Source organism: Mycothermus thermophilus, assembly GCF_041956435.1.
Source record: "Mycothermus thermophilus strain CBS 625.91 unplaced genomic scaffold VTJ04scaffold_3, whole genome shotgun sequence".
NCBI lineage: Eukaryota > Fungi > Ascomycota > Sordariomycetes > Sordariales > Chaetomiaceae > Mycothermus > Mycothermus thermophilus.
The window spans coordinates 2328657-2356105 of NW_027191429.1; the positions used below are offsets into that span (position 1 = coordinate 2328657).

At 54.9% G+C, this 27449-nt stretch overlaps 7 protein-coding genes across 7 annotated transcripts; 3 read left to right on the top strand and 4 right to left on the bottom strand.

The window, feature by feature from the left end:
• Window positions 1-4979: 4979 nt before the first annotated feature.
• VTJ04DRAFT_4971 (uncharacterized protein) lies at window positions 4980-5241 on the top strand (the record flags this gene model as incomplete). The annotated part of the gene is made up of 2 exons (XM_069363035.1): window positions 4980-5083; window positions 5139-5241. 2 exons carry the CDS (start codon window positions 4980-4982, stop codon window positions 5239-5241), a joined length of 207 nt encoding a protein of 68 aa, XP_069219922.1.
• Window positions 5242-5289: 48 nt separating this feature from the next.
• Window positions 5290-6260, bottom strand: VTJ04DRAFT_4972 (uncharacterized protein; the record flags this gene model as incomplete). The annotated part of the gene is made up of 4 exons (XM_069363036.1): window positions 5290-5324; window positions 5384-5476; window positions 5546-5781; window positions 5845-6260. 4 exons carry the CDS (start codon window positions 6258-6260, stop codon window positions 5290-5292), a joined length of 780 nt encoding a protein of 259 aa, XP_069219923.1.
• A 4237-nt stretch (window positions 6261-10497) lies between these two features.
• On the bottom strand, window positions 10498-12531 carry VTJ04DRAFT_4973 (uncharacterized protein; the record flags this gene model as incomplete). Its single annotated transcript, XM_069363037.1, has 6 exons — window positions 10498-11142; window positions 11212-11453; window positions 11521-11701; window positions 11765-11823; window positions 11898-12383; window positions 12453-12531. 6 exons carry the CDS (start codon window positions 12529-12531, stop codon window positions 10498-10500), a joined length of 1692 nt encoding a protein of 563 aa, XP_069219924.1.
• A 1150-nt stretch (window positions 12532-13681) lies between these two features.
• VTJ04DRAFT_4974 (uncharacterized protein) lies at window positions 13682-18627 on the bottom strand (the record flags this gene model as incomplete). Its single annotated transcript, XM_069363038.1, has 5 exons — window positions 13682-13767; window positions 13845-14198; window positions 14312-15585; window positions 16761-18455; window positions 18521-18627. The coding sequence occupies 5 exons, from the start codon at window positions 18625-18627 to the stop codon at window positions 13682-13684; spliced, it is 3516 nt and encodes a 1171-aa protein (XP_069219925.1).
• A 1801-nt stretch (window positions 18628-20428) lies between these two features.
• VTJ04DRAFT_4975 (uncharacterized protein) lies at window positions 20429-22371 on the top strand (the record flags this gene model as incomplete). The annotated part of the gene is made up of 4 exons (XM_069363039.1): window positions 20429-20665; window positions 20747-21010; window positions 21072-21162; window positions 21233-22371. The coding sequence occupies 4 exons, from the start codon at window positions 20429-20431 to the stop codon at window positions 22369-22371; spliced, it is 1731 nt and encodes a 576-aa protein (XP_069219926.1).
• Window positions 22372-23256: 885 nt separating this feature from the next.
• Window positions 23257-24192, top strand: VTJ04DRAFT_4976 (uncharacterized protein; the record flags this gene model as incomplete). Its single annotated transcript, XM_069363040.1, has 4 exons — window positions 23257-23656; window positions 23766-23977; window positions 24064-24111; window positions 24181-24192. The coding sequence occupies 4 exons, from the start codon at window positions 23257-23259 to the stop codon at window positions 24190-24192; spliced, it is 672 nt and encodes a 223-aa protein (XP_069219927.1).
• A 537-nt stretch (window positions 24193-24729) lies between these two features.
• VTJ04DRAFT_4977 (uncharacterized protein) lies at window positions 24730-26258 on the bottom strand (the record flags this gene model as incomplete). The annotated part of the gene is made up of 5 exons (XM_069363041.1): window positions 24730-25046; window positions 25110-25241; window positions 25300-25406; window positions 25464-25589; window positions 25660-26258. 5 exons carry the CDS (start codon window positions 26256-26258, stop codon window positions 24730-24732), a joined length of 1281 nt encoding a protein of 426 aa, XP_069219928.1.
• Window positions 26259-27449: the final 1191 nt, after the last annotated feature.

The following is a 27449-nucleotide window of genomic DNA, read 5'->3' on the forward strand; positions in this document are numbered from 1 at the left end:
TTTTCTTTCTTTTTTTTTCGAGTCTCTTATTTCCAGTGTCATGATCAGGGGCTTTACGAAAGAATGCCTGTCTCCCTATCCCTGAGCAGCCACCTGGGCAGCTGGACCATCCTGAGCCTCGTTCTTGCGCCGCTGAAGGTGAGGCTATTCCCAGCCAGCTAGCCGCCGACAGAGCAGACATATGACGGCTGTAATTGGGGTTGGCCAATGGGAATATGTTGATCGTACTTTCTATAGGTAGTGTAAACAGTAATCGCCCCCGAAAGCCTCAGCCCTAAACCGAGGCAACCTTTGATTATCTCAGATCTGTGGCGTTGGGCGGCATCCGGAGCAGGAAGTGAGGTCGTGATGTCAAGGTTGCGTCTTCATCACGTAGATTCCTGCGGGCAACGATAATTGATGCCTGCACGAAGGGCCATCAACAACTGGAAAATATCAACGAGTTTGATGCCGCCAAACGGTGCGTATAGTATCCAAAATTGGTGGTTCATCACGTTGTTGCTCCTCAGTCGCCATGAGACCTAAGAACTTGCACGTAGCATAGACATTTGGGGACATAAGCTAATTAATACCTTCTCCTTACGGAGCTACTTGTGGTGAAGAGAGTTGTTGGGAGAGCAACGCACGCATCTGACTTTCTTTTTTAACTTTCGAATATGATTATCTCATGAAGATCCTTGAGGGATAGATCGGTTAATACTTCAGGTAGTGCACTCAGCCTCCTTCCTGGGCTCCCGGAAGTCAGGTGCTGGGCCCAGGGAAGACATTAATCCACCATTCAAGAAAGAGGATGAACAAGACTAGCCTCATGCTAGAATGTGTGCTCTTGGCTCTACTAGTTGGGCGCTTGCTCAGACCTAGATATCCTGTTGCCTAATTCCTGAGCGTCATCAGTGGTGAGTCAGCATCATGAGTCCCTGAGTGATCTGTACAACACCCTAACCCTGAAGCTTGGTTTCTTGCACTCGACGACGACCCCAAGCTACGCCACGGAAGAGGTGAAGATATTTCTTGAACGGGGGATGAAATCTAACCTTTGACGACGACGCCGTCAGGGGCTGTACGGCCAAGCCACCCATTGCACACTACCAAGGGGTGATGGTTTCTTAGCCGCTCTAGCATGCACGCCACCCCTTCATATCATGAACTCCCGGCCTTCTAACTCTTTCTGCTCCTCGGTCAAGACTTGATCCAACCCAACGCAGTTGTCGTCTGCCCAATAATGGGATCACACGGCGTTGGCAACCCCCGGGCACGCTCTGAAGGGAAGTTGAATCGGATTGGATATTGGAGAGGATCGTGTACCCGCCAGCGGCCCGAGAACTGTGTGTACAGCCACACTCATCAGTTACGTCTCCTCTCTGCGCCTGTTCGCGGTTTCGCTTCGTCTCGGGATGGATGTTTGATGCTTAGTATGGAATGGACAGATATCTCCGCAAACTCCGGGCCCAAACAGGAAGAAAAAAAAGCTTCCAGCCATGTTCCAGACCACTCACTGCCACCCTCCTCACATGCTCCGGCACGTGTGTCTAGGAGTATGCCTGATGATGTCAAACCTTTGGAAGACCCCTTGGCAAAAGCGCGCGTCTCTCGGAAACAGGCCAACCAGAACTTTGAGAGAAAGGCTGATTGTATGGGGGTGGCGCGGTAATTAGTTGGAAGACAGGGTGGCTCTTTGGCGGTTGATGTCGGGTAAGTTTTTGGTGTTTTGCTAACTCCTCCCCGGACGGTGTGTTTGGGCAGTGGGGAAGTGTCCTAGTGGTGCTCATCGCATCTCCGACTTTCTGGGGTTAATAAGCAACCATGGACTGATTGCTAATACAGCCTTCCTTGGGCGGCTCCGATGTGTCATGATCGCCGGTGCCCGAATTTCCTATTCTCTTAGTTCAAGCCTTCGTTAACCGCCTGCCGGAGTTCCGAGTCCGACTCGGTCCCGTCTTGCCAGTTTCAAATCTGCCCCGAAACAACAAAACTAAACATGCCATAAATTCCTTATCGCAAAGCACATCTTAAGACCCGAACGCCCTCGGAACATAAAGCTCAGCTGATGGTCCAAGCCCATCTCCATGTCAATGTCATTGGATGCCCCCCCGCCATCCGGGCAGGCATGATGTGGGGTCCGGCGGCAGTGATGGCATGTCGGTCAGGGGCATCGTTCCGGCGTGAAAGTGGGGCCGGCTAGGCGTCCGCCTTGGCCCCGGCTACTCGTCCATTGGTTCGGGAGCAGCAGGTCAGCCACGGGGCGCCGGAGAGCCGGCACACGCCTGCAAGGCTGCGGGGCAGGCACCCCCAGTTTGAGGTGGGGTGGGCAAGGTGAAGCCATCACCTATTCTCACACCCCCCTCCTACCAGCCTTGGAAGGTTCAATCCGTCCCAATCCCCCGCATCTCGCTGGACACCTCCTGGGCATCATCTGTCATCCCGTACCTTAATCTTTCGAAGACTTCCAGAAGAGTGTGACGCTTCCCTGTTCGGAACACCGGACCTTTTCCTCCTGTCTGCCTCCCCCTTCAAAGCTTGAGGGAATCTCTCCACTAGTCTCCTGTCTAACCAAAACTCTCTATTCCCGATCAACTAGGTCGGAATCTTCCATTCGTACATCGTGCAATCACATGTCTCGTCAATCACCTACCCACTGATCTACGCTAGTTAGGTGCTCCGTAGTGCAGAACTAGCGCCGGCGGAGCCAAAAAGAAGCCTGGAACCGCCTGGAACACACACTCACTCACACACACAAAAAGGACATCAGTTCCACTTCGCAAGACCGCCGCCAAGCTCCGGTCGTGGCGGCGGCGGATCAGTGGAGAAAGGCCGGGATCTTGGGCCCGAAAGGTGACCGCCGCCGCCTCCGCTGCCGACGACGACGACGGGTCGTAGCAGGATGTGGTCAGTGTACGGACGCTTTTCGGACGTAACCAACAACACAATCATGATCCGTAGCACCTAGTGCTGAGGGTTTGCGCAACGAAGAGTGGCGGAGTCCTGTATAGTAGCATGTTCAATGTCATGGACATGGGGGGAGGGGGGAGGGGGGGGAGTCGTGTCGTGCGGCACAGGCGGAAGAAGCGAAGTGACGCCAGCACTACTGCTGCTCCTCCGTATGCGCCAGTTTGAGGACACAATGTTGGGTTGGGGGGAAGTTTGGAGAGTGGAGAGAGAGAAGAGAGGACGAACAGTTGACGCCGCAGAGGACGTTGATGCCAATCCCACCTGTTGCGGGACGCCATGTGGTACTCCGTACTCCGTAATTGTTTCGCTACCTTTGCCCGGCGGACGGCTATGTTTGAGGACGAGCCCGTCTTGAGGGTTGATACGACGACCAGAAAGTTGCCGGACATCGGATAGGTAATACCTGCTAATACTTTAGTGACCATGCATGCTTTGCTGTGCCGCAGACGTCCTCGCTCTCTCCACGAGCTTAAAACCGATGTGACGCCAAATGGGTTCATCCTCGGCAGGGGCACAGCAACACAATAGAAAACGAACTGTAACCATATCATCGCATCAAAAACGGCATGATTAGGTACTGGGGTAGATCGTGTTGGCAAAAGGCACAGGTGCTAAATTCCTACCTCCGTATGTTTCGCCGAGTGAGTCGACCCCGGATTGACATCATAGCGTAGCATTCACCAGCATCGATTTACAAACACTCCACCACCAACTGAACATTCGCGCGCGGGGTGTGGGCTTCTCGTGATGGGCAGAGCGGCGGCGCTACCGAACACGCGCGGTTAAAGCTCACAAGCGAGGGGGGCTTGGTTTTGACGCGATAGTACATACCAGGGGCGCTATTGATGCGTATTTGACATCACTGTATGCATGGGTAATGTTAATCTCAACGGGGATCTTGGGTCATGGATCACCAGCGCTGACGATGCGGCGCAGTCCGTCGTGTTCTGCCGGTAGTAGATGCAGTGAGCATGCACGTGTTGATGGGCCTGCCGGATCAGAGTCCGGTGGGAAGTTTGCTGTTTCGTCCGCCTCATCAGACAGACACCTTACACAGTAAAGAGTTGGATGGCTGAAATTGCTATGTTGGTGGTCAGCTAGCCACAGGCCTCCCCGTCTGCTCCATCCAACAAAGTAGACGCGGGAAGCGCCGCTCAACACGGAACCGAGCCAGCGGTTGTCCCCGTGGACTTTGGAGCTTGTTTGATGAGCTATTCTTCCTTCAAAATGGCAATGTGGCTGGGGCGGATCTTGGCAATGATGTAAATGATGACACCCGTCCCGCAACCCCGTGTGGCTTCATTGTACATACACAATCTCATCGCGGGGCGGGACCACCACCCTCGTGTAACTCCAAACATGCGTCATCCGTGTCAAACGGCGAACCTTTAGGCATAGCGATGCCCTGCCCCCCCCGGCAGTCCGCCCTTCTGCAATGAAACCATCCATGCTCATACAATGTGCAGCGCCGAGCAAGGCAGGTCAGACGCTAAATGTCAAGTGCTGTAGCATATATGCACGTACAGAGTTCATCGGATAAGGAATGGCGGGATTGAGGTCCGGAATACTCCGTATAAACCCGACATCATCATGACATGGTATGGGTCATCGCAACGTGAAGATGGCAGTGTTTTTTCTGGGCAAAATCCAACTTTCCGGAGCTGAAGCCGTCAGTAAAGAACGTTTTCAAGCCAAGCCGTCCTCAGTCACATCGGGCCGGGGAACGACAAGGCAATAATACTCGGATGCAACGTTAATGTTGGGCTTGAGCAGCATTAGGCAGCCAGGGTTAGGGTGACACGTCTTAAGGAAGGACGACCATGATGGCGTGCCTTGTGATGGTCTTTCTTGTTGATCAGATTTCCCGGAGGATCATGTGTTTGACGTGGCCGGAGAAGATGCTCCGTGGTGGACTAAATCGAGTTTCCATTTTCTCATATCAAAAAACGCATCAGAGATTGGGTATCAAGCTCAAGGCGCCCTCACGTCTCAGAGCCAGAGCTACAAGCCACAATAGACAACCAAGCCCCATGAAATCAAACAAGTCCGAGAAGAACCCCAAAACTCCTGTCTATAATGTATCCATCCCGCCAGCGCCTCCGATAACGTATCCTATGCAATCCCGTTGCCCGTCGTGTCTCCAATTAAACTAATGTTACATGGCACAAAAATGAGTTGGTGAAATCAAGGAACGTCATGAACAGTAACATCCTTGGGGTTGGTTCCCAGGGCGTCATGATGTTGTTTGGGCGTGAGTCTCCCGGTGCCAGTCAATTCACACAAGATGACTGACGAGTCAGTCTTGATGAGAGTCTGTTCCTCCCCTGATACTGGGTATCGTTAATACGAGTATCCGTAGTCGTTTCCTGGGTCGTCTGGCGCAATAAGGTTAGCACCTTGATCCTTCTGAAGTCGGGTTTGGGGGTCCCCATACATTGATAGTTCGTGTATGCTTCGACATAGGCCGCTTGGTGGTATGCTATCTCTTCAGGCGGCGGTGTGCAGCAGACGAGGTCATCCACCTGTTCTAAACACGAAATGCCTTGTCAGCTATGGGGCTTGGCATGCAAGGCTGAGGAGTAACATGACGACATACCATCACAGACAATGGGCTGTCCATCCTTCAGCAGGCCTTTCTTTTGTGCCCGCTTCTCGAATCTGGCAATGTCTTTGGGGTCGACAACCCTCCCCCGGAGGATGAAGCGGGTTTCCTTGGGCGGGTTCTCGGCTTGGCGCTCTCTCATCGTCTTGATCATAAACATGTACTCCGACCCCTTGATATACTTGGTATCAAGGTTCCACTTCTTGAGTTGTGTCTTGTATTGCTTCTCACTATTGAAAAACCATGTCAGTAAGGCTGGTGGTGAGTGAGGGGAGAAGGGACCAAGTCCTTACGTTGCCTTGAAGCCATACGACGACTGCATCTCAACCATGACGTCCTTCAGCTTCATGTTGCACGTGTTGTATAGGTGTGCAATGATATCGCGGTATGGTTCCCAGTCCTCTGGCTTCGTCGGCCGGTAGCCTGCCGGCTGGGAAGGCTGCTGAGCCGACTCGCCATATGCTCCGTAGTACGGGTTCATACTGGCCGGTGGCGACGGGGAGGGTGAATAGTGGACTGGCTTGGGCGAAAGGTATTGTCGACGGTCAATGTAGTTCTCGACCGGACTCGGCGATGGGGTCGTCGTTGGTGTTTCGTAACCGTTGTGGGTTGGAGTACACCCGGGTGGGTAGGGCCGAGGTGGGAAGCATGGTGGACTTATATTATGTCCACGATGTCCGGTTGACTGAGATGTGATGATGAACGACATGGCGTCAAAATGGAGGATGGTAAGGTTGGAGTTTGCTGCCTTGCGGTTCACAGCGAATACGCTAGGCAACTGGGGGCCGCTGGTGACGGGGGGTCGAGCAATGTATAGGCCAGGAAGGTGACCGATGTCATGCCTCGGGTTGTGATCGATTCATGAGTCCCAGGCCCAAAAGAAGCCTCACTACCCTCAAGCAAAGACAGTGGGGTGACAACCAAAAATCACACCCCCCTGGCAGAGCAGCCTAGCCCCTGGCTCCCCGAAAAGACAACTTTTGAGAAGGATGGTGGGGACGTTCATGGTGGTGGCCATCAACGCCATTGGCATTTGCACAAGTTCCTTGCAGCTTCTTTCTTGGTGCATTCCCACCCCCCCAAAAGGAGGCATGGACACAGTACCCGTGCAATGAGGATAGAAATGTCGCCGTGAGACGTTCAAGATCGAGGCCGGAATAAGCTTACTGCGTTGCGCTGGGCCACTAGGTCATAGTCGATCCTGACGCGGTCATCGGCATCGCGTTGGTCCCGCGATGTTTCCAAGTTGCGGGGCACATGATCTTACCCACACGCACCAGACAGACTCCGTCACTGAAAATCCGGAACGTTACCCGGTGGTCGGGACCACAGCTTTGCCGGGTTTAAGAGAGGCAGAAAAAAGCAAGGTGTCGCAACTCTTCGTGGCCTATAGAGCGCTGTCATCTCGAAGAATGGAGATGAATGTGCTACTTAGGGGCAGCGGAAACCAAACTTTCCGCGGCTGTGGCGACCGACGCTGAGGGCCAGAAAGGGGTAGAGGTGGCGGGCGTGGCCAGCGAATGTATGTTCTAAAGGCTGTTGTTTAAGGATTGGGATGAAATTGGCCGTGAACATCGGACGAAGGATGAAGTCATTGGAGGGTTGGCCAGTTTCGCCAACCCGACCTTGAGTGCGGTCGCACAAGCCCGCTCTGTGTACAGACTCATAGTTATTCAGGGAGGTCTTGTGCGACACAGCAGAGCAGCGAGGAGCAGGGAATAAGAGATGGAATTGAATTATGCATTGAAGTTGGATGGGTTGGATGTTCTGGAAACTCCAAGTGAGAACCGGAGGTCAACCAGTTGCAGGTTGTGCCTTCCCCAGATACTTCCAATGTTTCGTCAACCCACAGGTAACGTTATCTCCTTGGAGATATTTTGGGCAAGTGCCCATTGCCCATGCCGAGAAGAATTCTCAGTGGATACAATTTGCCATGGTGCTTCCCTGGAGCCTGTCCATTAGCGACCCGAAGAGAGCAGGAACGGCACCAACGGCGGACGATTGTCAGGTTATTGGTTTCAACCGCGTGGAGGGCTCCAGGCAGCAAAGGCAAACACCCCGCATTCGGCTTCGCTCAATGGAAACTACGGGCGGGAGGAATAACGACTCCGCGGACGCGCTTTCTCGATAGGCGCCATTATGGATTTTTGGCAGGTTGCGCCTCGGCATCCTGCTCAGGAAGGAAGGAACGAAGGGTGCACGCAAATCAGATGACTCAAGCATGCCCGTGTCGGTTGTCGATCCATTTCCCCTTTCGTTTTTCCTTCGCTCATCGGATGGACAGCGACAGTCCGCCATTGCCAACGGCATCAAATGTCTCATCCTGTATGTACATACGAGGATCCTGGGCAGGCCTCTGTCAACGAGGCAAAGGCGTAGTAGCCGCCCAGAGATAGAATCAGGATGTCATGTACACAGAGAGTCTTCCAAATCTGTTTTTGAAGGTCATATCTAGAGAAACTACCTGACCAGGTAGGTATAGGGTATGTCCACACCTGCATCGGCCAAAAAATCTGCCCAGCACGTTTCCTACTGTGTAAGTCCACCACATTCTGTGTCCAGATGATGGGGCAACCGAGCGGCAGGATCCCAATCTCAAAAGCTTAATCTCAGATTGTTTCACCTCAACCCAGAGCCTTGGAACTGGGACAGCTTGATTCCGATTCGTCCCCCGGTAACAACCTGAAGCAGCAAGAAGTGACAGCCCCTCAACCTAGGCCAGGCCGGCATGGCACATGGCAAGCAGCCTCACAGATCCATGGATGTCAGACCTCTTCTTGGACATTCCTCCTACGTACCCCAGGGGCGACCGCAAAGACACGAAAAAATGAATCTTTCGACTGGAAGCTCCCCCTTGTCATCCGGCAATGATTCATCCCCATGGACAGCTTGAGGATGCTGCCTCGCTGACACTCGACAACGTCGGTCCCGACATTCCCGGCAATGATTTGGCATCCATGCTGCAGCCGCCGCCATGCCGCTCTGGTGCACGCCACCGGTCATCCTTAATCTGTGGATTCGTCGCAAGCCCCGTCTTCTTGCAGTATGTGGATTACTCCGGACACAGACATCGGAAGCGGGGAGGAAGCCGGCATGCAATTCTTCGGCCTTAGGGATCCCCAGCGCCACTAGACAATAAGCTTAGCGACCCGGTCTGACGGCCTAGAGGAGGTGTGTTCGAGGCGTATGCACAACCCCGCGGCCGGCTATGGATAGCCTCCCGGCTGACTGCACCTGTGCCCCAGGAGATCGCCGACCGCGTGCTGTCCTACCCACACCTAGGTTCTGCCGGCGTGATGCCCAGTTGTCTTCCCTTGGCGTTTCGTCCCTGCATACACCCCAGAATTAAGCGCTAGACGCGCCTTGTGCCGCGGCAAGATTGCAGGACAAGCGAGCTTTGCCTGGGATTAGGATGCTTCTTGTCCTCTTGCATCAACAACATAGGTGTCGCACCACGAAACGTCGCCAACTAGGTATGTATTGCTGGCTGAAAACATTTCCAATACTTGGATGGCAGGGCCAGTTCGAAAGGCAGCAACACGAAAACGTCATGGAATTGCTTCGTGCCGCCGAACAAGCCTTTGGCAGTGCCGGCATTGATGTCGTGCTGTGCTCGACGTGGGTGGGGATGTCAGACAGCCCGCAAAAACGCCTTGGGCCAGCCTCGCGGCCAGCCTCGCCCCAAAAACAGCGAGCAATGGAAAGGCATCATGGCCTCACGGTATGATCATCTCACACGAATGCCCAATACACCGACATCTTCATCTGCGCGTTGCGCGGTTGCAAACCTCTATTAGCCTAGAGCATCGACGCGCAGATAGGCTTGCGCAACTAGTCGCGGCGAACAGGGCCACTGGTCATACACAACACCACTTGATTCCTAATAATACTACGTACCATTCTCATGGCGCAACACGCCCCCGACTTCCTCGCAAGTTGGTGTCTCAACAGGAATGCGGTTCAAAGGGGAGAGTTGACAGGGTTGACGTCGGCCAGTTCCGGCTGCCACCACAGATGATGAGATGTACATGTCACTGGCTGACCGTTTTAGGAGGATTCCGCCCGCAAGACACAAGTTCCAACTAAGACGGGGTTGGCGGGTTATTAATACTTCCCCTTCGGCGACCACCCTTATTACGCACACCTTACAAAGCAACTGTATCTTGGTTTAGCAACGGCGGTTGAGCGGCGTCATGCTAGACCGGCCGTATGATTTGATGAGGCAAGCGTCGTCTACCCCTACGATTGCCCTATGATCGACATCTACAACCTATACCGCTATTCAGCCTTGAGCATGAGTGGTCTTCAGTCGGGGTTCTTGTGTTGTTGATAGGGTCACTGCCAGGACGGATTGACACTCGTCGTGTTGTCATCCTCGTTGTCTGACCGATATCCAAAGTAGAATCTCTATAAACGAAACATTTGACCTTCCATTCACGGCATGGGATACGTAATTGTCTCGTCCGAGCTGGTGATTCTCCGAGACACTGCTGGAATACCTTGTTTCTATGCCCAGAGGCGTCATGGCCAGAGATGTTTGTCCTGTGTGGTTATATCCGCATCTCTTCGAAATATGCTATCACCCGACGTTGATCCTGAGGGGGGTAATCTGACGAGGCTTCTACAGAAGTATGGTCATTCGCAACGATTGCATTCCTCTGTTCAGATTCGGAAACTCAACTATACAAAACCAACAACCACTGAATAACACTATTACCAAACATAGCTAACTTTCACTACCTTACCCTTTGACTGTCCACCACCAGCAAGACATCCCTTATCATCCTCTCTTCACAAGAACCTTTTCAACCACAACACTACCCGGACTCTGTTGACCATCATATCCTTCCCACTATCATCCCCACCACAGTTTGACATCCAGACACCCAATCCAACACCGTATCATCTCATCCCCATCATCTCCCAACCAGCCAACCAACCCCAACTCAGAGCTCCTTATGAACCTTGGTCTTCACCGTCTCCTTGGCATCCTCCGCCTTCTCCATGCCCCAACCGAGCTGGTTGCTCACCCACTCCCAGGTCCCGAGCACGCTGTTCTTGACCCACGCGTACATGCCGCCGGGCGGAGCGGGGATGGTGGCGCCGTACTTGAAGAACGCGTGCTGCTGCCTCGCCAGGGAGCGCAGATCCTCCTCGCGCATGTCCATGCCCACCTCGATGCCGCATCCGGCCAAGTACGAGCGCAACTCGTCCGCGCTCCAGCCGGAGAACTGATCCGTGGTTGCCGTGGTGGCCGAGTCGGTAGCGTACGAGGCCGCGTCCTTGGCCTTGCCCGCCGCGGCCTGCGTCGCGCGGGAGAGGAAGCTCGTGGCGGACGCGTACGTGTCGCCGCCCGCGGAAGAGGCGGAGGAGTAAGCGGACTGCGCGGCGGACAGCAGCTCGTCGCGCGTGGCGCGCGAGTTGGAGGCGACCTTTTGCGCGGCAGAGTCGCCCGTCGATTGCAGGTAGGCGCGCAGGTTGGCGGTGGTCAGATCGTCCCATGTCCAGGCCTGCCACCCGGAGGCGGCGAGGCGGGAGTGCTTGCGCACGAGCGCGCGGAGTTGGTCGGCGGAGGAACCTTGGGGGACGGGCTGGTTTGGGGTGTTAATAGTTGATACTAATTATTAATAGTTGGCATGGGGAAGAGGAGGAAAACGTACCACGCCGCGAGCGTCGAGATAAGCCTTGAGCCGCGTGCTGGACCAGGCCGCGACGGCTTTGTCGAAGGCGTCTTGGAGGGCTTGGGAAGCGGTGTCGGTGGCTTTAGCGTAAGCGGACTCGATGTTGGAGGTGGCGGCGCCGAAGGCCGATTTGGCCGTGTCAGTGACGGTGTCGCCGAGGATTTCGGCGCGGTGTTTGCGGACTAAGGCGCGGAGCTGGTTGAGCTTGGTACCTTGAGGGACTATGTGATGGTGAGGTTAGTTCGTGTGTTCGCGATGGTGTTGGTGAAAACGGCGAATGATGCTTACCATTGATGCCGTTCTTGTCGCAAAACTCCTTGAGCTGCGACTCGCTCCAGGCGTCGATCAGTTTGTCAGTCAGCGCGGCGTAGGTGTCCTGGACGCTCTTCTGGGAGGCCTCGGCCTGTTCCTGGGCGCGCAGATATGCGAGGCGCGAGTTACGGCGGACGGTGGCAATGAGTTTGTCGCGCTGTAGGTGAGTGTTAGTGAATGCTGTGAGCTAGGATTCCTTCACTCTTTACTGGGAACACACCGTGGTCGGCTGAGGCGCCGGGATGCCATGTGTATCCAGCCATTCCTTCAGATCTGATTCTGGATGTAGTTATACGTCAGCATGATCCGTTTCTGGACAGACCAAGGGAAGTTGGCGGAGGATCCAAACTCACCACTCCAGGTTGCATACAGCCAATCTCCAGGATACGTCGCCGTGTCGCCAACCTTTTGGGCAACACTCTCCCAGTTCTCGCGGATCTTCTGGAGAAGAGTATCCCTCTTACGAGGCTGGGGCACGGGGATGCCGTAGTGGTCACAAAAGGCCTTGAGCTGACTGTCGGTCCAGGTGTCGAGGATCCAGTCCTTGGTGTTGGCCCAGGCGCTGTCAGCCTTGTCGTCTGTTTCATACCAGACGGCCTTGACACGGTCTATCAGTGAGTCGCGAGTGTCTTGGGCATAGTCCTTGGCTTGGACGCCCTTCCCGGTGAGGTAGCTCTTCAGCGTCTTGGTGTCCCAGCCCCGGTACGGCTCGACAACGTGAGCATTCCAGTTTTCCTTGATTAGGTCCTCCAGAATCTTCCGGTCGGCAGGTGTGGGGTAAGGGATGTCGTGGTCGGAAAGCCAGCGTTCCAGCTCTGTTTCATGCCACTTGTTGTATGCTGTGTGAATTGGGGATGTGAGGTTAGAAGCGGTCATGATAAGTTGCAGAGGGAAGGAATTGTGCTCACCAGCACCCGAGGACCATGCGCTCCCGAGAGCAGTGCCAGCCACAAGGGCCAGCGTGAGGAACGTCTTTACGATCCTCATGGTGAAGGTTATTGTTCAAGTCACCGAAAGCAGAGAATTTGCACAACGGTTGAGGCAATTGATGTTGGCCGATCAGTTTTTCCAGATTCAGTTCTAATAACTTAGCTTCGAGTTTGGCGGATTGAAGGAGTAATATCATACATAAACCAGAGCTGGAAGCAGGGCAGGCTTAAGACGGCTGGATGGAGTGAGTGGCGGGCCATGGACGTCACTGGTTCCCTCTTTGATGGAACACGTTTGAAAGCACGTCATGAGCTCATTGATCTTCAGTTACTGGTCAAACAACATGCAAGATCCCGCCAGCGTCGTGGCCAAAATTCAAGGTCTTGGGGTCGCATGCTTTTGGCTTGTGAACCGGGCAGCTTGGTGAGCTTCATGACGTCATGGACTTTTGACGGGGAGTATTGATGTGATGCCATGGCAATCGATCCTGAGCAAATCCCTTACCATGGGCATTGAACATCATACTTTGTGTTTTCTCGATGTAGGCACTTGTTTGTTTCCAATTGGTATCTTGCCGGATGTGGATGGTAATAGTTGTAGCTTACGTAGAGAGCATGTTGGCTAGCACAGGATGGATAAACATGGTCCAGGTCGGTCTCAGCCATAAGTATGTAAACATGCATGACGTCATCAACCTCGTCTAAGATTGGACTACTTACCTACACAGCAAGGCGTTGTAGTCCTGAGATTCTACCAACCAAGCCGCACAAACATATGGTGATTGCAAACATCTGACTTACCGGTGGTCACTGAATCTAATCTGCACTTGTACTTGTAAGGGACCTATTAGTTGGGCACCAATGTCATTCTGCTTGACAGATCTAAAAGATCTCAGCTAGCTAGACCGATGCCATGCATGAAAGTTTCTCCCGTGAAGATCCCGAACTGACATTCCTTTTCTCTTGTTCCCGTTCCGTTCCGTTGTTCCGTTCCCATGTTCTTCTCGTAAAACACAAATGAAAATGAAAGCCTGACACAGCTGGTCTGCCGCTGTCCGGAGCAGCAACCATGCCGGTGGCGATCCGTATACATAACAAACCCCGCAAAATCCCACCGAGTCTCCAAGTCTGTTCCTCCGGATGCATTTGTCCAACTGCATAATACCGTCGGACTATCCTGAGGTCACACGATCCAGAAACATCTCGCCTTAGCGGGTGCCGGCAGAAAGGGGGACGGGAGAGCCAAAGACGCCGTTGTCCTCCTCGGGCTGGATGCGATCGCACGGGTCCAGGCCTGTTTAATTAATACAGCCCCAGTTAGCGGAACCATCCCAGATTGGACAACAAGAGAAGATGAGAGCGACAACTCACCGTACTCGCACATGACGCCCAAATCCCGGTACTCGCGCATCAGCGCCATCCGCGCCGCCTCGGCCTGGCAGCGGAAGCTGCCAAAGCGGTACTCGAGCAAGATGCGGTTGCCATCGCGGCTCGTTCCCAGGTGGATGATGTCGTCCAGCTGGTACACCATCTTGGTGTCGAGGTAGGTGCACATGGCGCGGGGTTCGACGAGGTGGCGGGGCCCGCTGATGAGCAGCACGCGCGACCGGCGCCCGTTGGGGTCCTCCTCGGCCGAGCGGACGCGGTTCCACGTCACGCGCGCGCGCAGGTGCGGGTAGTTGGGCGTGAAGTAGCCGGTGGCGGCGAAGCGGTTGTAGAAACGCTCTGTTAAAAGGGGTGAAAGGTGGGTGGTTAGCTTCTTGTTTTATTTCGTCGGAGCTTGTGGGAAAGAATGGGGGGATGGCTAATGATGATAATAGGCAGAGAGAAGTTCTTACCGGCGCTCTTCCGCTCAAAGAAAACCAACTTGGCAGCGCTGAACGCGTGTCCCTTCTCCGGAGCGGGCGGGTTGATGTGCGTCGCATAGACACGACCGCAGTCGCGAATGCCAGCAAGCAGCTCGTGGGTAGTTAGGTTGGGCGCCAGTCCCACCAGGAACAGGCTGCAGTTCTGGTCGGGCGGGATGTCGGCGGACTTGTTGCGCGCGAGGTCCGGGTCGCCGCGGTAGTTGGGAGAAAACCCCTTGAGCATCAGCTCCATTGCCTCCTTGTGGGTACGGGTGCGCTTACGCTCCACCTCGGTCCGGCAGTTCATGGGGAAGTAATAGCTGGGAGGCGGAGAAAGGGGACCCAGGCCGTTGATGCGACCGCCGGGACTGACGCCGCGCTGGAGGGCAGCTTGCGTGGGGATGAAGCCGGGGAACCGCTGGCCGAAGAAGCTGGTCTGGTTGTTGGCCATCTCCGGGGATTGGTGAGCGGTCCAAGGGTTCTCGGGAGTGCCACCAGCAGCCGGGAAGGGGGTCGACATGGCCGTCTGAGTCTGCTGGGGATGGAAACCGCCCATGACTGAGGTCTGGCCGGCCGGTAGGCCATTGTGCTGAGTCTCAGGAAGCGCGGAAGCAATGTTGGGGTAGCCGGCCTGGTTCACGGAGCCGAAAATGCCGGGATTGCGCGAAGGGCCGGAGTCAATGGCAGCCGGGACCGGCCAGGGAGAGCGCAAAGGACCCGAATCCTCGAACGGAGCATTCTGCAGACGAGGTGAGGCCAGCGAAGCCACCGGGATCAGGGGAGCCGAGGTCCAGGTGGGAGGGCGACGAGGCGCCACGAGGTTGTGAATACGCGGAACCTGAGGGGAGGACTCAGCCGTGATGCCAGCGAAGCCCAGAGGAGAGGCAATACGGGCTTGGGCAAGGCGGGTGGCGGCCGTGGCAGTGGTGGTGGGGGTCAAAGTCCACTTGGTCAGGTTGACGGGCGTCTCAGGGGTAGCGGTGGTCTGCTCAGAGTTGGTGGGAGGCAGATGAGTTCCCTGGAAAGGCTTGGGCTGCGAGCCATTGAGGCGGCGCCGGAAGTGACCCTGGAGGAGCTCCTGCAACTCGGCGACACAAGACTCGGGATCGTTCGACGACGGGGTGTTCGGAATCCAAACTCGCTCAGAGCTGTCGTTGCCGCCAGCACCCCAATCCAGGGTTAGGCCCGGAACTTGAGTGCTAGACATGTCGGTCGTGGGCGAGTTCGATCCGTAAGGAGCCATTGTAGGAGAGCTCAGGCCGTGGCTGTACGGGATCAGTCAGACGGGATGAGAACGACGAAGGCTGAAGATCGAAAAGCCTTGCCTGATATATGCGAGCCCGCTCAATAGCAGTCAGCAGAATGGCTATTGTTCTGCAGAGTGCCTATGATGCAGGGTGGCTTTGTCGAAGTCTTTGTCGGGGGGTTGGAAACAAGCAGAACGTGCCAGCCGACAAGGTCGGAAGAATCAGAAAACTTTGGAGAAAAGCAGAAATGAGCTTTGAGACGATGAGGTCTTTTGTTCACCTCGAGGCAAACTTGAGCTCAGGAGAGAATAAAGGACTATAGTCCGGCGGGTGTTGGTTGACTCAACGAACGGTCCGTCAGAATGGAAGATGGAGAGTGGGATTTTCGCAGAAGCGGTGGGAGGAGGAAAAAGAGAAACTTTGAAGGTCGCATGAACAAATTCCGACATTTAACTTTCGATCAGCACGTTTCGCGGATGTCGTCGTCAGGGGCGATGGGTTGGTTTGAGCGCCGAGATTGTTTACTTTTGACCCCTATTCCATTGTGCCCTCTGGCCTCTTGCCCGCGACCATGGAGTATTATCATTGGAAAAGAGCGGAATTCGCACAATTGAACTCAATGGACAATGGATCGATGAAATCTCACACGCAGAACTGCTTGTTATCACAATAGTAGACCCAATTCAGCCTATTGTTGTTTTGGTATGATGATGTTGTTGGTGTACTTTTGACCCTAGGTTGGTATATTCTTGAATCCTATGGTCCCCTTTTGCTATAGATTCTTTCCATGACTCCCGGGTTACTAAAAACTACTGGGGCGAGTCCTTATGCCTTCGGGACTTGAGGTCCCTCGATGGCTATAACTGCTGAGCTGATTAAACATTGGAAGACGAGAGTATTGGAACAAATCAGCAACATTAAGATTCGCTCACACTGAGGCATTCGAACCATCTGGTAGTTACAACGCGTTGACTGAACATCATAACAAGACTGCACATCTTTGATATCCATCCCAGATTCTTACACCCACAATGGAAAATTCCCTTCAACCACCACACCCCCCACCACACCCTCCACCACACCCGCCACCACACCCTCCGCATCCTCCACCTCCTCCGCTCCCACCACATCCACCACCACATCCACCATCACTTCCACCACCAGACCCAACTCCCGCCGAAGCATATCCGTACGAAAACACCGGACCAGATCCGTCTCCAAACGAGTCACTCCCTCCCATACATCCTCCCGTCCCACCCGTGCTGTACATACTCTCTACCACCTTCCCTCCATCCAGTGCCGCAAACACAATCGGCGCCGCCAGGACCACAAAGTCAGGAGGTTCCTTTCCAGCATCCTTCCAAGAGCTTCTCCACGTAACCACAGTTTCCGGGCCCTTGTATTTCCGATAATTCTTGATGACAGGGGCCGCCGGACTCACGACTTGTCCAACAAAAGCGTACGGCGGCCCGTTACCCGCCGTCAAGCGCTCTTTCTCAGGCGGCGAAGCCGAGACCCTGCCTGCTCGAAGCTTGGTGTCTCTTACCAGATGCCGATGACTGTCCTCGATACCCCCCCGCTGGTGCGGCGCGAGGTCAATTTTCTGCCGGACCTTGTTCAAGTTGTCGTTTGCTGCCACGTACTGGGCGCGAGTCGCTTGGTAGTCCATCTCCGTCTTGGAGACGTTGACGCGTGCTTTCTTGAGCTGTTCGCGTAGGGTGTTGCGTCGCTCGCGGTCCTGCTCGGAGAGGACCTTCCATTTGTCGGTCCCCAGGATGGGCTTGCTGGGGGTAATGAGTTCCAGCTCAGTCTGGATGCGGGTGGGTTCGGACTTGGCGATGTCTCGGGCTTCTTGGGCGGCTTCCATCTTGGCGGTGGCTTCTTTCACGCGGTCCTTTGCGGCGTCAAGGTCTACCAGGAGCTGTTTTGCGTAGGCGTCGTGCTCGGCCAGGCGGGCGTCCCGGGCTTGTGTGATTTTTCGGACCTCGTCCATAGCGGTGCAGAGCTTTTGGAGCTTGTCGAAGGGGGCGTACGGGTCGCAGTAGAGCTGCTTGTACTTGACTGACCACCGGAAGGCGGACTTGGCGATGGAGGTGTCTCGCACAACGTTGGCGACGAAGGCGTCATGGTTGACTGTCCGGCCCAGGTACCGCGTGCAATACGCGCGATATGCTGCGGGCCGGAGCTGATGAGTGTGCCAAAAGAGGTCGATGTCAAGCGTGGGCACGAGAACGGATGGCTCGTCATCATCGACTGGCTCACGGAAGAGCTGGAGGAACATGACATAACGATGAAGGGCGGCTAGGGTGGCTGGGTTGTTGGCTTGAGGGTCGGCATCGACCATCCTGAGAAGAACCCGGATGAATCCGTTGGGCTCGAACTGCGGCCGTGGCGCATCCCAGAGCTTGAAGACGGGCATGCCAAAAGCAGCCTTCGTGAAATCCAGGTAAAACTCATCGGTGAATTTCTTCGGTCGTGCATAGGTTGTCGAGCACTTGGGGCACTGAACAAGCGCTTCACCCAGGCGGAACTCGGACCAGTCGGCGATTGGGATGTCCGCGTTGGGGATTTGGTTTGATTGAGGGGTTTTATCGCTGACGCATTTCTCTGACATGCAGCGGTAAGCACGAATGTCAAAGACTGACTTTGAGATCGGGAACCAGGCGTTGTTTTGGAAGACGATGGTCCGAGATGATACCAGAGGCCATCTCTCGCACCACAGTGTGTGAGAGTTGCCGTCCATTTCATAGCCTCGAGCTTTGTTTCTGAGGAGGGGTGCGAGGGGAAACTCGATTTGAGAAGACCACACTTTGGGGAAGTGGGTTCCGATATCTTTCTCAAACTGCTCTGGCTTCAACATGTGGCAGTACATGATGATTGCCACGTCCCTTTAAGGGGCGAGTCAGTTAGAGATGTCTACGAGAACGCTGGAAAAGACATAACATCAACATACCATGGCGGGAGGGGCCAGGAGCTTTTGTCTCTGACTTTGTCGTTGTTCTTTTCAAGCCACTCTTCAAGAAGTTGGAGGTAAAGCGAGTAGCGGACTTCAGCGCTCATGAGAAAACATTGGAGCCTCCATTGTGCTTCGGGTGGCGGCGATTGAGATGACGGAAGAGGGGGGAACCGTCCTTCATTTTCTTTGGAGGGTTTGGAAATATCATCAACGATGCTCCGGAAGATTCGCAATAGCTCGAGATGTTGCTGTGCAAATCAATGTCAACAGTTGACTTGCTAACTGTGTCTTCGGGGAATGATGAGGCACTCACAGCCACGCGATCAATAGAGAATGCATCGTCTGGTGTCAAGTCCCCGGCGGCAATATTACTACCGCGAGGGATGAACTGATCAGCGGGCATAATATAAGTGATGGCTGAGGCTGCTGGTTTTCACACAGGGGCTGTTCGATCTGTTGACTGCAAAATTGCTCACAAATACCTCTTCAAGATGAAATCAGAAGACCAACTCTTGATGGGGCTGAACCAAGAAGCGAGGAAGAACTCCTGAGATATCTTAGTATATATATTTTGCTGTTCTGCGTAAGTGCTCATGACATCTCCAAAAGTGTCCGATTGCATATGTGGCCTTTGACAAGGCTGAAGCCGCTCAGTCATCTTCGATAGCTAGGAAGGCAGATCACAACTGTCCGAGCAGTTCCCCCGAGCTAGGCAGTAGTTGAAGCTAATCGCTGTGTTGTCCATGGATATCTGACGCTAAATCACTAGCGCTGGCAGAATTCGACACCGAGGGAGGCATTGCTGGTGTAGTTCCCCGTCCGGCTTCTTCGTTAATATGACTCCATCCCGGCTGTTGCTGATTCTTCAACACAGGGGCTTACCCCGTAGTTTGTGGAAGAATGGGTACTTCTCTTCAAGATCTCGGTATCCACGTAACCACACCGACAGCCTCGTCTTTCTCAAGTCACAACTCCGATGTCATAAGGCTGCGTCAAGCCCAAAGCCGGGGAGGTGAATGCATCTCCAATCGCACATCCACGTGTAGCGGCTCGTTCAACACAGCCACCATCTCCACGCATAGGGCTGACGTTTCCTGGGGGCATGGCTTCCTCCACATGAATGTCAAAGATAAGCGGTTGAACATAAGTCCGGGACAGGGAATGATATAGCAGTCATCACTCTTGCGCTTTTGGGCTGACCGACGGGTCACTCAGGAACACACATCAACAAGTCATCTTTCATGTTTCCGCCAACTCGACAAGGACCTTGGCATCTCGATAGCTATAAGCCCAAAAGGGTTGTGGCGAAGTTGTGGCTGGAGAGTAAATCTAGACCATCTGCATATTCTTGTTAATGTTGTGTGTGTCAGGAGAAATGTTTTCATTTTCCCAAATTCGAACTCCGTCGTCCTTTCGTTGCCCCTGTTCTGTGGCAACGTTACCATCCTCCACTCACCGCGCTTTCACTTCCCCCGTTGGGGTTTTGGACGAGCTTGCAAAGAGCAGACGCACAACCTGGGTGGCAATTCTCCCCTTAACATGGCGCAACGCCACAAACAAAACCGCAACAAAACCACGGGCATCGGGCCGGCGTTGATCCGACATGGCCGGGCCAAGTGCCGAATGCCCAGGCCCGGCACCGACCGACGGATCTTGAACCCCCATGGCCACGGCGTTGCATCTCGGTCCCGCTTCCTAGGCCCGGCACGCACCAACCTCGATGGAGTCTTTGGCAGCACGCTATCCCGCTAACGGCCAATCGCATCGGACCCTGTGGGATAGTGACTTTTCGCATCATCGCCTCCAGAAAAACAGCATTCCGTGGTGTCATTGAAAAGAAACTAGATTTCCCTGAACCATGCGCTCCTCGTCGCCCAGCAGGATTTCTGTTGATCTCCAAAAATCATGATGGCTTCACCCCAAGGGGATAGCAACACCAATTCCCAGACAATATCACGTCCTCTGCGCGATGAGGAGAAGAAAATGCGCGATGGGCAACCAAGCTCGGGGGGCTCGGAGGTAGGCGACGATATCGCCGAGGCTTCTGAGGACGACAATCCCAACCCAACACCACGCCTCCCCTTCTCGAAAGCCCGGTGCATCGCCCTGGTCGTCACGTTGACGGGTGCAAGTTTCTTGAATGTGAGTGGGAAGTGGTGCAAAGAGCAGAATCATGAGATCTTCATCCGAAGAAGGTTCAGTGACTTACACCTGTGTCGATAGACTCTCTCCGGCCAAGCCGTCGTCATCATCCTCCCCACCATTGGCGAGGACCTGGGGATTCCTGAAGCGCGGTTACAATGGATTCTGTCTGCTTATGCTCTCACCTTTGGCTGCTTCCTCCTCTTCTGGGGCCGCGTTGCCGACATCTACGGCAAGCGGAAGATTTTTGTCGCTGGTTCGGCTTGGTTTGCCATTACGACTCTTGTCAACCCGTTTATCCCGAATGAGATTGCCTTTGATCTATTCCGAGGACTGCAGGGTTTGGTAAGTTCATCTAAGCCAGGTGCGGATCTCTTGACCTTTTCTTGATGCTAACTGTTTCTAGGGAGCCGCTGCAAACGTCCCGACAGCCATTGGCATCTTGGGGACGACGTTCCCCCCTAGCAAGGCAAAGAACTATGCCTTTAGCTTCTACTGTAAGGACTCCCGGAACTGAGACAATATTAGCCTCGGTGGTTTGAATGTCTCAGCTGACATGTGATGTAGCTGCTGGTGCCCCCCTCGGAGCCGTCGCAGGAAACCTCCTGGCCGGCATCATCGCCGAATACGTCTCGTGGAAATGGGTTTTCGTAGCCATTGCCATCGCAGGTTTCGCCGTGACCGGAGCAGCCATCTTCGTCATCCCGCCTCCTCCCACCCCGCCTGCTCGCAACCCCGACGGTTCCCGCGCCTCCATCGACTGGCTCGGCGCCGTGCTGGTCACTGTCGGCCTGCTTGCCCTCCTCTTCGCCCTGACCGAAGGCAACTTTGTAGGCTGGAGTACTCCCTGGGTGATCGTGCTCATCGTCGTGTCCATCCTCCTCATCGTCCTCTTCGCTGTTTGGCAACACCGCCTGGAAAAAACCGGCCGCCTCGCCCCGATCATGAAGGTGTCCAACTTCCACAATCCCCACTTCTCCGCCGCCATGGTCATCATGGCCCTCTTCTTCAGCAGCTTCAACGGCTTCCTCGTCTACGCAACCTACTTTTACCAAGACTACCAGGACCTGTCCCCGCTGCAAACCACCCTGCGCTTCCTGCCCACCGGCATCACCGGCGTTCTAACCGCGGCGGTCGTCTCCCAACTGCTGGCCCGCATCCCCACCTACCTCCTCCTCACCGTCGGCAACGCTTGCGTCGCCGTTTCGTCGCTCCTCTTCGCCGTCCCTATCCCCCCGGCCACCAACTACTTCGCCTGGTCGTTCCCGGCCATGGTCCTCTCCGTCTTCGGCGCCGACACCACCTGGCCGTGTCTGATCCTCTTCACCAGCCGCTCGCTGCCGCCCGCGGACCAGGCGGTCGGCGGCGCGCTGGTGAACGCCATGGGCCAAGTGGGGCGGGCGATCGGGCTGGCCGTGGCCACGGCGATCCAGACGGCCGTGATGGCGGCTGAGAGAGGGGTGCCGGTGCAAGAAGCCGGGTCGATGGTGCCTTGGGAAGAGACGTCCTTGGCGGGGATTCGCGCGGCCGCATGGTGGCATCTTGCGCTGGGTTTGGCGGCGTTGACGGTGGTGCTGGTGGCGTTTCGGGGGACGGGGATTGTTGGAAAGCCGGCGGGTTCGGGGCAGGGGCAGCAGGCTTCGTCACAGCAAGCGTCGGCACAGCAGGGGAGAGAGAGTCAAAGGGAGGAGGAGGGAAGGGTGTGAGTTGGGGAGTAATATGTTAATAATGTCTTAAGGTTTTTTGCACAGCGAGTTAATATGTGGATGGAGTACCTGATACCCATCATTTGAAACTAGGTACTGCCGGGGAAGATGTCCTCTTCACATCGCATTGTTCAACGATTAATTACTCACGTAATACGTCCATCCATAGCCCAGTCTACGTAGGATAGCTACTTCGGGTACCCTGTTGTGCCATCTTCATGACTGGCTACTAGTTTTGCTCTTTGGCAGATGACTCTCGTCGATACTACCGCACTCTAATTCATGGGCCCTCCTCTACTTCTCAACGGAATATTGCACAACTACCATTCCATCTCTTCATCGCTCCGTCTAGGAAGGTATCAAACCCTCCCAACCTCCATCCACGTTATTCGGCGTCACCTCGCCGTGTAATTAACCAACCCTATCTCATTCGCCGTCCACTCGGAGCCAGCACTCCGCATGACACCTCCGGTCCGCTCCCGTTGACCCTGCTAATTAATACCGACTTCACAACACCACCGGGATTTCTGCACCCCAGAAACCCAATGACACCAAAGATGTGATATGCCACGCCAAACTAGGAGGCCAAGCTTCTTCGCACATCCGGAAGCGAACAGTCTGGGCCATTGCGATGCCGTTCACCGTAAATAGACCACCATTCATTACGACCTCCGGAGGCTACTCCGCATGTATCCCTCTATAGTCTAATAAGCTTAGACTCGCCTCGACTATTAAATACCGTGCCGTCCTCCCCATCAACCCGGTTTCCCTCCTCTCTCTGCCATATTAGCAACCTCTCTACTAATCCACTCAACCTCTTCCCCGGCCCATCACCACCAACCACCAAACCACCACCGCCACCACTAGCAGAAGCAGAAAACCACAATGAAGCTCCTCCTCCCCGCCCTCCTGGCTCTGGCCGCCGAGTCCGTCTCGGCGCACTACATCTTCCAACAACTCACCGTCGCCGGGACCAAGTACCCCGTGTGGAAGTACATCCGGCGCAACAGCAATCCGGCGTGGCTTCAAAACGGCCCTGTGACCGACCTCGCCTCGACCGACCTGCGCTGCAACGTAGGCGGACAGGTCAGCAACGGCACCGAAACTCTCACAGTCCGCGCGGGCGACCAGTTCACGTTCCACCTCGACATGGCGGTGTATCACCAGGGCCCGACCTCGCTGTACATGTCACGCGCTCCGGGGAAGGTGGAGGACTATGATGGCAGCGGGCCGTGGTTTAAGATTTATGATTGGGGGCCGACGGGGAATAATTGGGTCATGAGGGGTATGGTTTCCCCTAATTATTATTGTTCCTTGGGGCATCATGTGGTGGTGCTGGTGACGATGATAAGAGTGATGAGAAGGACCTGGCTGACGACCTAAAACCCGATCAGATTCGTACACGTACAACATCCCCCGCTGCATCCCCGACGGCGAGTATCTCCTGCGCATCCAGCAGCTGGGTCTGCACAACCCGGGCGCCGCGCCGCAGTTCTACATCAGCTGCGCCCAGATCAAGGTCACCGGCGGCGGCACCACCAACCCGACCCCCACGGCTCTGATTCCGGGAGCGTTCAGGGCTACGGATCCGGGGTACACTGTCAACGTAAGTCAACCTTTGAGCAACTTCATATCAACCTCATGGGTGTTGTTCAATGGGTGGGAAGGTTGGCTGACACGGCCGGGAACCAGATCTACAACACCAACTTGGCCAACTATGTTGTGCCGGGTCCGCGGGTGGTAAGTCATTCCCGAGGAGTGTTGTGCAATACCAATTTGAGAATGAGGTGAGATGCTGACAGAGCCTAGTTCTCCTGCTAGTGATACACGGCGACAAGGAAAGGGGAGGCTTTGGCATGAACCACCATTCAAGGCGTGTCTAAGAATTGTGGCGAGGATGGACTGGGTAGCAAAACCATAAGCAGACGTTTGACAAAGAACGCGTGAAGTGAAAATGCCTTTAACGAGAAAGTCTTCGCAGTACCTAAGGTGATATCAACTATGAATCCCTGTGCTTGGGTTCATTGGCATATCTTGGATTTGCAGTGAATAATGAAGCAGTCACTGGAAATCATGGCAGATTCTGCTTCTCTCTCATCCTTCCAGTTTCCCCTGCCCATCGTCATCTGACGTGGGCTTCCTGTAATAGTCCCCATGAACGATGATATCATGCTCCCATCTGGCATAAAACCATCGCATAAAGGACTGCATCATGCCTCCAGCTCCCCCTATTCAACACCCAGGCCACCCATATTCATGAAGTCATCGCAGTAATAACCACTTCAATCCCCAGTTCCGCGACTTTGTCTATCCCATCTCCGCGATCTCATCCGTCACCCGTTCAGATACCCATCTTCCTCACACCAAATGCGATCCCATAGTCCTCAGCTCCTCCTTCTCCAACATTCCATACCTACCCTCTTCCACCAGCGTCTTGGTCGTGATGCGGTCCGGATAATTGCGCATGAACATGTTAGTGAAGTGCGTACCATAGTGAATACCCGGGTCGGCGTCCTCCGACTCCTGCTTCTTTCCCACACCGTCGAGCGGCTTGATCACAGCCTGGAAGCTCGGCTCGTGGAAGTACGCAATGGCGTACCGCTCGCGCGTGTTGAGGCCGACCTTGTGCGGGGTTGCCATGAGAATGTTGCGGGTAAGGTATTGCATCATGTCACCTGGAGAAGGGTTAGTGGGGTGTTGGGAGCGGAGGACATCAACAGGGTGAGGGAGGAATGTACCAAGGATGACGGTGTGCACATTGTCGACGGGCGGGACGAACACCCAGCCATCGTCGTCCTCATGCAGGCCGGCAGCGCTTTCCTTCCAGTTGGCGAACTGCTCTTCCTGGCTGGGGCGGCGGATGAAGAGCCCTGGCTGGAGTTAGTTTGTGACGAGACACGTTGGTCAGCTCTGGGGCTGATAACTCACCGCCAACATCATCCTGAGCAGCGATGACGAGCAAGCCGTAATCAGTGTGCGAGCCGATGCCCCGGCCCTCCTTGCCCTTGCCGTTGGTGGCCGTGCGTGCCGGGAACCTAACCACGTCAGAGTGTCAGCAAACATCACCACACATAAAGAGAATACTCTCTTACCTCAGAACGCGCATGTGATGCCATCCATCCTTGGTCAAACGCCTCAACGCTCCCTCCTCAGCACCCAGCCCAAGTTCCACCAAGCCCAACAACACCTCCCCATCCTGGGCCAAACTCTTCTCATACCTGCCGATCGCCTCCTTCATCTCCAGTCCAGTGTTCTTATCCACCCCACACCCCACTAGGCCAGGGACACGGGCCATGGCAGGGCCAGCGCTCCTTCACCCGCTTGTCCTCGTATCCCAAATCCTTGGTGACGGTGAAAATCTCAGAGTAATCCCGAATACCGGCCGTGATCTCCTCGCCCGAGGCAATGTAGCCGGCATAACTCAGCGGGTCGACACAGGCCGCCTTCTCAGCGTGAGGGCGGGCAAAGAAGGCCTTGCTTGCCGACTTTGCGTCCGCCCAGAGCTTGCGCTGCGTAGGAGACATGGCGATCTGGATGATGCCCTCGCGCTGCCATTGAGCGACCAAAGCGCGGCCGAGGGCGCGGTCATGGGCGCTGGTGCTGCTGATGGAGGAGGGGAGGGTAAAGGTGGGCAAAGCCGCGACGTCAGCTTTGTAACCCGGAGGCATCTTCGCACCGGGGTCAGTGGGCCTGATGGTCGTGGCAGCCTTGTTGTTGGCGGTGGTCGTGGTAGAGATGGGACCCTGAGACTTGAGGTTGTTGGAGAGAAAGACGGGGGGCTGAGGAGTGGCAGTGGCTGGGTGAGCAGCAGTGGTGATGGGGGATTTGGCCAAGAGGGTGGCGCCCCTCTGGCGGAGAGAGGGGAGTGTGCGGAGGAGAGGTCTCATTGTGGATTGAGTATGAGGGAGAGTTGTGAGAAGTGAGGGTCAGTGGAAGTGAAGGGTTGGTGTAAGTGAGGGTCAGAGTACCAAAGGATGGTTGACAGCCTCGAGAAAATGCCAGGTTCCTGGAGGATGGCCCGACTCAGAAAGATTGAGGTGAAAGAGGAGGAAAAGTTTGTGAGAGTGAAGAGGCCCGGGAAGGACGAACTTATACTCGGATCCTCACAGCCTTCCTTTCACCCTCCGCCGGAATAACCCACGGAATAACTCTGACCTCGTTCCTTCCTGAGAATATGCTTTCAGGAAGCAATAGAAATCGGACGAAATTAAACGAACAATGAGGTATGCACTTCGCTCTTACCTTAAGGATGGCAGCATGGTGGTTAATAGGCCGATGGAGGGGGGGCCCTTTCTTTCTCCTGCCGCAACCAGGCATTGTCACGCATTTACACAGACTCACACGCACTGCATGGTGAAGCATGGCGTCTGTCTCGGATAGCCACCAAGTCCAATCGAGAGGGACGTCATGCTGTCCCTGCGTTGCCCTGCGCTTAGCGGTTGGACGGAGCCATTGATTCTCTCCCGCGAGATCCAATAGTGCGATGTTTACATGCAGTGGAAATGCAGCAGTTGAAGCAGCATGGGGGCGTTGTTGCGGCTTGCAGTCCACCATCTGGAGTTTACGTTGGAAGATGGCAACAAGGAGGGCTGCTCAGGTACCTGAATTTCTCTGTGATGGAGGTGCTGGTGGGATGCAGATTGGCTTAGTTGATTGGTTCGAGGTGGGAACCGGGCTGCCGGTAGCTGGACGGCTACGCAAGGGAGGGTGTAAAGCCTCATGTCGCTTGCCGGGCCGGATGTTGTGTCTCGGGCCGAGCCTGCAGGTGGGAGGTTTAGTCCGTTGGGAATATGATATGCCAACTTTGCTGACAAGATGCGCCAAGGATGCCGCCACGCATGGCTAGGATGCCAACAAGTGGTGGTGAAATTATTCTTGCGTTAGTTGGTCTCAGTATGTCACTCAAAGAACTATCGACAAGCGTTGGCATGGTTGCACAGTGATACCATGGAGTGATGGTTTTGGCAATCTCCTGGTCGATCTGTGATCAATTGGCTTGTCTGTCTCGGAATGGGAGAGCTGAGGATGCGGAAGAAGGAGGCTGAGGTCGAGGACACAAAAGCCTGGAGTTCCTGTTC